This window comes from Chenopodium album, chromosome 18 (genome assembly GCF_948465745.1).
Source record: "Chenopodium album chromosome 18, dcCheAlbu1.1, whole genome shotgun sequence".
In the NCBI taxonomy this organism is placed as follows: Eukaryota; Viridiplantae; Streptophyta; class Magnoliopsida; order Caryophyllales; family Amaranthaceae; genus Chenopodium; species Chenopodium album.
Window position 1 is genome coordinate 3,712,691 of NC_137851.1, and position 11,462 is coordinate 3,724,152.

Sequence of the window (11,462 nt, forward strand, 5' to 3'; positions counted from 1 at the left end):
AGGTTGTGTCGTGCTCCGTAATTTTTTTTTTTTACATATACTAGTATATGAAGTATATATAGAATCATTGTTTATAATTTAATTTTATAATTAGAAGGTTAAATACATGACCCATTATTATTATTATTATAAAGAAAACTTTTTTTTATGGATAAAATGGAAAAAATTACTTTGAATGGAATAAATTTATTTAAGAAAATTTGTATGGAATAAAAAGTACTTTGAATGAAATAAAAAAGTAATTTGAATGGAATAAATTTATTTAAGAAAATGAAACAATTAATTTGTGACAAAATTAAAAATTACTTAATTTAAAACTTTAAATAAAATTTCAGGAATGTATTCTTAATTATTTAGTCTATTTGGACAGTTCATTAATCAAGTGGGATAGATGATAATGAGAAGTTGAAAAGAACTCGAGAGGACATAAAAGAGTCAATGACAAAAGGCTTGCACAATGTGACAAACCTCACTTAGCTAGTTAGCTTGCATTGTGTTGAACACGGGATAAGATTCAAGAGATTGAAAAAGAGGGAAACAAAGAAAGGAAAATAAAAGAGATAACATTCCACACCAAAAAAAAAAAAAAAAAAAAAAAATAGAGAATTTGTAGGATATATAGAAAGATAAGAAGTTTAATCAAAGGGAAAACAAAATCTTTTGAACAAGTGAGGTATTGAGTCTTTTACAGGAAAGTAGTAATAGTAGTTGTGTCTTGTGTGTACTCTGTTTAGTGTATTCTACTAGTATATGGTTTGATATGAAGTTTACTAGCTTTTGTTATTAAAGTTTGGAACCTTATAGTTTTTATTAAATATGCCATATGAGTGATCATTTATCAATAAGCAGTACATTTCTCACTAATAAAATTACTTCCTCTGTTCCAAATCAGATGATCATATAATTTGACTTTGTGCACTATATATTATCTTGCTTTGATTTCATCTTATGATTTTGTGTTGAGAAAAAGTATAGTCGTGTGGATTATTCTTGTTAGATTCATCTCAAAATCTATTGTATAAATATCAAATTTTTATAGTTGTTATTAATACGGAAATTTTGCAAAATAACACCACAAAAAGCTGAAAAATTGATTATAACACCAAAAAAAAAAAAAAAAAACTTTACTTATAACACCACAAAAAAAATTGAAAATTGCTTTCACCACCACTTAACGGATTCTTGGATGGAATCCGTTTGTGGGACCTCTAATAGACACGTGTCACATCTCAATTGGTTTTAAAAAAAATAAAAACTTAAAACCCAACCCAGCCACCACTCCCACCACTAGGCTTCCTACGCGCCACCGCCGGCCAGCCTCACTGCCGTAAGCCTAACCACAAAAACATCACCACCGTGGCCACCCTCCTTTTCCCTACCCAGAACCGTCGCCGAACTCCTCTCCCCCTACCAGAATCGTCACCAAAACCCCATTCCCTCTCCCTGGAAACCACCCAACGTACAAACCATGACGAATTCTACCACTTTGGGGTTCGAAGGTCAATTTCGGCTTTACCCTCCACCCTCAAAACGGCAGAAAGACTGAAATCGACCTTCGAAGTCGTAGAAACTTTAATTTCTCGGTGAAGGGCAAGGGTTGTTTTCGGGGAGGGGGAGAATGGGCTGGGTGGTTTGAATGGGTTGGATGGTTTTCGGGGAGGAGGGGGAAGGCTGGGGGAGTCGCCGGTTTAAGAGGTGGTGGTTGGGCTGATTTCGGTGGTCAAGGTGGGGGCAGGGGATGCCGGCGGCGGGGGTTACGGTGTCGGTGGTGGGGCTAGGCTGGGTTAGCCGGTTAAGGTTTTTTTTAAATTTTTTTTTATATTAATCAATTTTTTTAACCAATAGCCTATTGGCACATGTCTATTAGGGTCCCACTAACGGATTCCATCCAAGAATCCGTTAAGTGGTGGTGAAATCAAATTTCAATGTTATTTTGTGGTGTTATAACTAAAGTTGTTTTTTTTTTTTTTTTTTTTTTTTTGGTGTTATAATTAATTTTTCAGATTTTTTGTGGTGTTATTTTGCAAAATTTCCTATTAATACATAATAAAAACATATTTAAATTAGAAAATATGCATTGATAAACATATCTAAATGAAAGATGTCATCTAATATGAAACGGAGGAAGTATATATTACTTGAATATTCATATGGAGCTTGTAATGAGTTGCTTTTTACATGTAACCATTTAGGAGTAACATGGCACATTCACCATTAGGAAATGACATGCATGTAAACTTTATATTCACTTTCATTAAAAAAAAAAAAAAAGGGGTGAGAAAGCAGTTAACTACATACTTCGTACTTTAATCGATCCACAATGTTGGTTTATATGCTCTAATTACTTGTTCATGAAGGGCTAAATGTATGTGAAATTGTCTAGGGAAAAAAAAAAAAAAAAAAAAAACCCTTATCTTGTCTAAATAGTTTGGAAAAGAAACTCAGTTTATGAGAACTAATCTTAAATTACTAAGCCTAAAATAAGTGTAACTAGAGTAAACAGTACAAGATATTATTGTAGAGAGTTCATCAACCATCTAGGATAGGCAATTAGAGCATGAAAATAACTTGAGAGGACATTTCAAATTGAATGACAAAAGGCATACACAATGTGACAAATAACTCACTTGCATTATGTTGAATATGGGATAAGGATCAAGGAAGAGAGAACGAGAGACAAAGAAAGAAAACTTTAAGGATATAATTTATTTTAATTAAGTTTATACTAGTTGATAATTATTTTTTCATAAACAAACGTACAAAATAAAATTTAAATTAAAGAAGAAAATGATATAAAGTTGCATATTGTTAAAATGTTACAAAAACTTGTGATAAACAAAACAAGAAAAAAATACACTAGCCAATCCAAATAAAAGAGAAACTACTAGTAAAAATATAAGTGGTGAAGAAGAAAGCTAAAATTCCAGCCTCAAAGGGACCAAAGTCTAGTAGTGTAGTGATGAGCAAATCACGTGACGCCACGTGGCAATTGAGTAATCTTGTTTTTGTGGCAGTTATAGATTAGAAAGCCAATCTTCAACACACAAAAATTTATGGTGCAAACTTCTGGACTCCCTACTATAAGTTCTACCTTCCACACACTAGCTAATCCTCAGGAATTCTCAAGAGCACCCAAAAAATTAAAATTTTTTTAAAAAAATATTTGAAGCTCTCTTTAGGATCTCAGCCGTTGGATTGAAATGGCTACTGCTGTCTCAACCGTCGGAGCTGCCACCAAGGCACCTGTAAGTCATCTTACTTGCTTAGTAACTTGTTTAATCTCTTAACAATTGATCTAATTTCATTTATTATGGTTAATAAGCATGTTAACTTTTGCAACTAGCATAGAAAATTTGAGTAGAATGTGTAATTAGGTATTAGTTTATACAAAAATGGAAATATATGATCATATATGTTAGTTTGTTACTTTGATTCTTTGTAATAACAGTTGTACTGTGTCCAACACATAAGAAAGTGTACCATATTGGCATACATGTAAAATAGTTTATAACATAATTATATGTGTTTGGCCTGGATTCTTGTAACAAGTCAATTCGAGTAAACAAGTTTATAAGTGAACATGTGTATGACAACTTGTTACAAGTTGAGTCGAGTAAATAAGATCTTAAGAGAATATGTATATTTTTTTATTCTAAGAAAGGGAATATGTACTGTGTTTGGATATACTTGTACAAAGTTGATTCGAGTTAACAGCTTTATTAGCTAAGTGATGTGTCTGGATACTTGTAATAAGGTGATTGTGAGCAAGTGAATGTATGTTTGGGTTCTGTAATAAGTTGATTTGAGCGAACAAGTTTACAAGTGAATGTGTTTGGGTAGTCGTAATAAGTTGATTTATTTATAAGTAAATGTGTACGAGTAGATGTAATAAATGGTAAGGAGTAATAACGATAGATGTGTATTAAACGTATGCAGTTGAACTTGAATGGGTCGAGCGCTGGGGCATCAGTCCCAACCTCAGCCTTCTTAGGGAGCAGCTTAAAGAAGCATACAAGTGTGAGATTCCCAAGCAGCTCAAGGGCGAGCTCAATGACCGTGAAGGCGGCCGACTACGACGAGAGCAAGCAGACCACCAAGGACAGATGGGCTCATTTGGCTGAAGACATCTCTGACGATCAACTCGACATCCGTAGGGGTAAGGGTATGGTTGACTCCCTCTTCCAAGCTCCCATGGACGCCGGCACCCACGTTCCAGTTCAGAGTTCGCTCGAATACGAGAGCCAAGGTCTTAGGAAGTAAGTCCTTGCTAGTTGCTATTATACATACACTTAGCTTAGCTTGTATTTATAATCACTTTGTTTTATATTTTATATGGTTCTAGCTAGTAAATTTTTTTATGAATTCAGGTACAACATCGACAACATGTTGGGTAACTTCTACATTGCCCCTGCCTTCATGGACAAGATTGTTGTTCACATCACCAAGAACTACTTGAACTTGCCTAACATCAAGGTACTTTTATTTTATCGGCTTACCAATTTGGTTATTTTACTACTAGAACGGTCACTACACAATTTAATTATGGAGTATGTACAAAACTGATAAACTAGTTGATTGCATTTGACAGAGATACTCTGCATTAGTTTATTGGTGCTCAATTAATTAGCTGATTTTGGTCAAGTAAAACCTAGTGACAAATTTGTTTCAATTGATTTTAAATTAGGCAAGGTAAAAGTTGAAATTATGACAACTTAGTGAATTGTAATGTTCAAAAGTCATGCCGTATTAGATTATGATTAATTTTACTATATAATGAGTAGCTAATTACTATTGTCAAAGTTAAAATAATTCTTGTGTGCGTGACACGAGTGTATACACTATACTAAGACATAATTCGACTAATTTAGCTTAATGACAGTTTGAAAAATAAAAATATTGCTAACAAGTTGGGAGTTCATTAAGCTAATTTGTGTAAAATTGATGAATTCATAGGTTCCCCTTATCTTGGGTATTTGGGGAGGCAAAGGTCAAGGTAAATCCTTCCAATGTGAGCTTGTGTTCGCAAAGATGGGAATCAAGTGAGTAAAACTCTTCCTAATCAATCGATTAAATTAAAATTAGTGACAATAATAAATAATCTATCTTACTAATGTATATGCTTAATAACAGCCCAATCATGATGAGTGCCGGAGAATTGGAAAGTGGAAACGCAGGAGAGCCAGCAAAGTTGATCAGGCAAAGGTACCGTGAGGCAGCAGACATCATTGCCAAGGGTAAGATGTGTGCTCTGTTCATCAACGATCTCGACGCGGGTGCTGGACGTATGGGAGGCACCACACAATACACCGTCAACAACCAGATGGTTAACGCCACCCTCATGAACATTGCTGACAACCCCACCAACGTCCAACTCCCTGGTATGTACAACAAGCAAGAGAACGCCCGTGTTCCCATTATTGTCACTGGTAACGATTTCTCCACCTTGTACGCTCCCCTTATCCGTGATGGTCGTATGGAGAAGTTCTACTGGGCTCCCACCCGTGAGGACCGTATCGGTGTTGCCACCGGTATCTTCAAGACCGACAATGTTCCTGAGGAACACGTTGTCAAGCTCGTCGACACCTTCCCTGGCCAATCTATTGGTACGTCACATTATATATTATACATTCTGGCATTGTACTCATGATAACACGATAGATAATGTACTAATTAATGTTATTGGTTAATTGTTTTGTAGATTTCTTCGGTGCCTTGAGGGCTCGTGTATACGATGATGAAGTAAGGAAGTGGGTTTCAGAAGTAGGAATTGACTCCGTAGGGAAGAAGCTCGTAAACTCAAGGGACGGACCACCAGTGTTCGAACAACCAAAAATGACCTTGGACAAGTTGCTCGAGTACGGAAACATGCTTGTGCAAGAGCAAGAGAACGTCAAGAGAGTCCAACTTGCTGACAAGTACTTGAGCGAGGCTGCTCTTGGAGATGCTAACAAAGATGCTATTGCATCCGGAGCTTTCTTCGGTTAAGTGTCCCTAACTCGGAGGTTCGAGCCTTAGTAGTTCAACAGATAACATGTAAAATTTATTGTTTGTTGCTTACAACTTTGCTAAGAAAAATGTCCTGTTTTGTGCAGGCCAAGCAGCTCAGCAAGGAGATTTGCCGGTTCCTGAAGGTTGTACTGACCCCAACGCGAAGAACTTTGATCCAACTGCAAGGAGTGACGATGGAAGCTGCACGTACACTTTCTAGGCCTTTAATTTTTCATTTAATTTGTTGCAATTATATGAGAAAGAGGGGAACAATTTTTAGTTTGGATCTCTTAATTAGAGGGATTATTATTATTCCACTTTGTATACTTCCCTATTTTTTTTCTCTTTTTGTCTGTTGGTGAATTGTTGTCCTGTAATTTTGTGTAAGAATTCACCTTCATCTTGTTTGTGGAATTGATAATTTGGGTTTATTTTGATTGTACCCTTTTCTCATCATCATGACTATCTTGGCTATATATGTTCCTAATCTAGGCAAAGTTCATATCATCATCATTATTAAGCAAAAATTAATAATCGCCGATATGTTATGTATTGGTCCTGTGTGGAAGCAGCACATTATTACGCGGGTGAACACATGTATGAGTATGATACGGAGTAACATGAATTATGAGCTTCTGAAGTCTGAACCAAGTTTTAATTTGGCCATTATAATTCCTAATCCTATCTAGCCTAAGCCCCTATGGAAGTCTCGGTACTTAAAATGCGATTTGCTCACTAATATCTTTAGGAGATTTGATAATTACATTATCGGGTTTATAGAATATACAAAGTGATTAGGAATTATTGCAAAGGACAAGAAAATTATTATTCAATAACTGGATGGTAGGCTACCATGGTGAATTTGTGATTGTGACTTTGTGATTATTTGTGATCAATGGAGCAATAGTCATCCTTTACTCAAAAAATAACAGATTTTACTTCATTGGCCCAAAAAATTATGCTGTAATACAAATGGGCCTTATACATAAGCATAACGAAATTTAGTGGACATATTAGGCCTTTTTCTAAGATGAGCATCTCAACTTCTCAATGCATGTTTATTACGGAGTACTTTATAATGTATGCTCGAATGTATCTTCCAAAACTATATTCTAATTCTACTCACTTGATCATCATATTGAGCAAAAATATACATTTAGTTGTATACCTATTTATAGTATAAAGTAAAATAGACACAAACAATATATAAGTCCACATGCCTAATAAATTATTTTTAAGTACATTAAAAGTTTCATCGCTACTCATCTTTTTAAGTTTGTACGAAGCACATACATATAAGGTGGTTTTAGCTAACAAATTTTATTGAATCAGATTTCTAGATTGCCTACATTTTTTTTTCTTTATTAATATATTAGAGCCTTTATTTTATTGATAAAAAAGTCAAATATGCATCTCTATATTATTTTATCATATAAATCAAACTATAAGTCAATATCATTGAAATGAAAGAGAGTGGATAGCAATGTAGCATTCACTCCAACAAATCATCAAAATAAAATAATATCAAAAAGCGTAATGGAGTACGTTTGAAGAAGCAAGGCAACTATTGTTGACCATAATCAATTGTAACATCTCTAATATACATGAATTTCATACTATCAATAGTCAACTATAATCATTATTATAATCTCCTTAATTTTGGAGTGGTAGGTCAAAAATTGTACAAACTAATCCAGCTATCTAGGAAACTCTATAATTACGTACGGAAATTCTATTATAAATTACCAACATTAATATGAAGATTAAATTTGCGTGATTATATGGAGATTATTACTATAAGATGCTTAATCTACGATCAATTTTGGAGGAAGCATAAATTAATCAAACACAGCTACAAGTAACCCTACTAATATATTCTGTCCCATATTTAGTGTGACATTGCTCTACTTTTTTTTTTTTTTTTTTTTTTTTTTTTACTTTAATAGGTAGAATAATATGATTTGATTTGAAATTGACGTTATTGTGTACTACTAATTTGACTAGTGACTAGAAATAAGAAATGACATAGTAATTAAAAAAATGTTACCAATTACCACCCTAGCTTTAATTAGATGTTAAGATGGTGGGAGATGTTTGTGATAAAATCTAGAAAATCTGAGTAGACGATAAGACTAATTTTGATTCTTTTTGCACTTGTTTAATTATATGTGAGGAGTTGTTATTTCCGTTTCATCGTACTTATATCGTTATATGTTATCAGCTTGTGCAGTTGTGCATGGATCAATAATTTGATATTTGATACTTGAAAAATAGGTGTTGCCGCAAACGCAATGGCGCTAGCTTACTTATTGAATGTGACAAACTGACAACATCAATATCATTCAAGTATGCAACAAAGTTCTTTAGATCATTGAATTTTTTATATTAGTTGATGATGAGAAAATGAAATGCGAGTATTATTTAGTTCACTCATGCGTTACTAAGCTCATGACCATCTTCAAATCAACAAAACGAGAAACACTTGCAACTCATTGTTTAAATACTACAGAACGGTCAAATATTGGCGGCTAAGTGCCGATTGTTAAACAAACGCCAATTTATGTTGACATTTTTTTTTCCTCTTGTTTTTTTGACTACTTAATACATTCCTTTTTTTTTTTTATTTAATTCTTTTAAGGAAAATGATGTAGAAGCCCTAGGCATAAGGAATTAAGGACTACTTATAAGGCTTAAGGCTATAAGGAGCAAAAATAAAGCGATGATAATATAATTATTATAAATAAAAAAAAACATTAATGATACCAATTGATGTGTGAATGTGTGATATTGTCATGAATTTCTAGATTAATACAGAGAATCAATTTAGAAAATGTGACATACTTCGTATATCATTACTTTTCTTTTAATGATACTACAAATCTAATGTTATTGTAAAAGTAGCATAAATGCGTAAGTAGTGTAATTTCTACAATATATTACACAAACTAGATTAGTGCCTGTGCATCGCACGGTAGTAACAAATTTTTCCCATAATTAATTTGTGATAAGATATAAAAAATGAGGCAATTCATATGAAATATACAAATGCAATTGAGAAAAAAATTATTGTTGATTAGTTGTGTTGAAAATATTTAAAAGTAGTATACACTATATTGCATTAATGATGCATGTTCTTTCCAAAAATAACTATACAATGTACTTTTAAAAAATACGCTAAGTAAAATAACAAAACCCAAAAAAAAAAAAATAAATAAATAAAAAATTAACGATGACATCATATATTGTTTTGGCGGAAATTTTTTTAATAATAGCTTGACATGTGTCAAAAATGATGTAAGCATGTTCTGTTTTAGTATTAGTTAATAGATACTCCATAATCTGTATGATTGTATTATATAAATGACCTAGATTATAGATCATTATTACGGAGTAAAAATTAGTTTTTGTTGATAATAAGAGCAAGTTTAGCCCCAAGTCTTAAGACTTGAATGTGACATCATTTTTTATGGTCCCCATTGAAAATGATGTTATCAAATTCTTATTAAGACTCACTAAGACTTGCACAAATTTATCACCTTAGGTCTAAGACTTAAATATTTGACTATATATATGTAGAAAAGTGTTAAAAAAAAAAGGATAATAAAAATAAAAGTGAGGTGGGTGAAGTGAGTCCTAATCTCAAGTTTTAAGTTGAGTTTTAGAATTTCAAGATTCAACTTGAGACTTGCTTGAGATTTTAGAAGAAAAATGGGAGAAAAGTATTAAGCATAAGTCTTAAGACTCAAAATAATAGATGTCACCCCAAATCTTAAGATTTAGAGCTAAACTTGCTCAAATGAAAAGATCGATAAACAAATGAGAATGCATGGTTGGTCGGTATAATAATGATGATTATTAGTGCCGTATATTAAGTTTAGTACGGGATAGCATCATTTGAAGTTGGAATGATGAGCTGTCATATGCACGCATGTTGGTGCAAGCATAATCATTATTTAAATGAATTTAATTTAATTTTGACCACCATGTCAATTGAATCTTAATCCTAATTTTAAAATAATTAATACACAAAATAACACTTTCTGTAATAGGATAAATGTTTTAGCATAGGTTCTCCACCGAAATTATACAATAATAATCAACTTGCCCTTTAGTCATTAGATGAAAGATGCGCGGTATCTTTCTAGTGACAACTTGAAATTGTTAATGGAAAATGCACCATTTGAATATATTTTACAAATTTGATAATTTTCTTAATTACTTTATTAACTACTTAAAGAGTAGGATTTTTTTTAAAAGAAACTTAATATGAGTCATACAACTATGACATACAAAGTAAACATTTATGGTTGATATGATTATTTATGTACTCTGCAGTTTTTATAGACATACTTTTCATGACAAGCTCAAACAATTAATAAGGTATGATTAGGGAGAATTGAACAAACATTTAAATCGACAAAAATTGATTACAGAATTACACTCCATAACACATTTGTGGGCTGCAGATCGAAGTGGAATTATCAAGTGATATTTAATGCATACTTGCCTAAAACCATTATTTGCACACCTAATTTTCAACATAATAGTGGCCAACCACTCTGTACTATACTTTGTGCATCTGTTTAAGGTTATGGCCATTATCAGCATGCTGATTGCTGAGTCTTATTTTAAATAGCCTTCTTAAAAGATTGCTGAGTGTTAGAGCCTTAGAGGCATCAAATAAACTTAATTGAATCCGTTTCCCACATCTAAAATTACTATACCAAACACTCTCTTAAAGTTTTGCCAATTTCTATTTGTCTCATCTTATATTTAGTTCTAGCTACAGTTCTGTCAATTTCTACTCTCATAATCACTTCATTATGTTTTACCATTTTTCTTTCATGACAATTCCTTCCTATAAAAAAAGTTAATAAACTAATTTTATTCAGCCGAAGCAAACAAAAAGGGCGAAGGGAATTATTTGGTTTTTATATTAAACTACCAAGGATGCTTAGCTTTAATGTACTCTTTTTAAAGTTTTGATGTACTTCAAAAGTGGGAAGTTGTTAGTTGGAGCTAATGAAAAGAAAGAGTATAAATTTAGAGTTACCAATTCATAGTTTCAAACAAAGAAGAGCCAAAAACAAAAAAATTCGTTTTTTTTTTTTTTTTTTTTTTTTTCATTACTTGTATTTTTGCTTAGTTGGGACACTTGGTGTAAAAAGGTCCTAACTAATAACCTCATGCATAAAATAGTGATATTGGTAGTTAAAATATAGCAAAGATAATGGATATCACCAAACAACCATATATATCAAACCAATTTTATTCATTTGTCAATACTTAATAGCCAGGTTGGTTGTAATCTTGATTAAATTATTGTCGTTTTTTCTTTTACTTCTTCTACAAGTGATAGGAATAGGGTTATAACTTTAATTATTGTACTTGTACCTTTCTTCAATTCATTATATAATCAAAACAGAGTGCTAATTTACATAATTTTTCTTTTTTGGGTGAAGGACGTGATTGGC

General features: G+C 32.5%; 1 protein-coding gene across 2 annotated transcripts; it reads left to right on the forward strand.

Annotated features, from left to right (window-relative positions):
- Positions 1–3,086: 3,086 nt before the first annotated feature.
- On the forward strand, positions 3,087–6,441 carry LOC145591201 (ribulose bisphosphate carboxylase/oxygenase activase, chloroplastic). Of its 2 annotated transcripts, none has more exons than XM_081647605.1 (7): positions 3,087–3,245; positions 3,937–4,256; positions 4,368–4,473; positions 4,954–5,039; positions 5,131–5,603; positions 5,699–6,002; positions 6,093–6,441. In XM_081647605.1, the coding sequence occupies exons 1-6, from the start codon at positions 3,201–3,203 to the stop codon at positions 5,983–5,985; spliced, it is 1,317 nt and encodes a 438-aa protein (XP_081503731.1). In that variant the 5' UTR covers positions 3,087–3,200; the 3' UTR covers positions 5,986–6,002; positions 6,093–6,441. The 2 variants fall into 2 exon arrangements, with proteins under 2 accessions (XP_081503731.1, XP_081503730.1); XM_081647604.1 differs by having other exon boundaries at positions 5,699–5,980.
- Positions 6,442–11,462: the final 5,021 nt, after the last annotated feature.

Excerpts from the sequence above, each read along its gene's own strand:
- LOC145591201 (XM_081647604.1), top strand. The coding sequence starts at position 3,201 with ATGGCTACTGCTGTCTCAACCGTCGGAGCTGCCACCAAGGCACCT. Across the intron at positions 3,246-3,936 it reads GAGCTGCCACCAAGGCACCT|TTGAACTTGAATGGGTCGAG; the intron begins GTAAGTCATCTT and ends AAACGTATGCAG. Across the intron at positions 5,604-5,698 it reads CTTCCCTGGCCAATCTATTG|ATTTCTTCGGTGCCTTGAGG; the intron begins GTACGTCACATT and ends ATTGTTTTGTAG.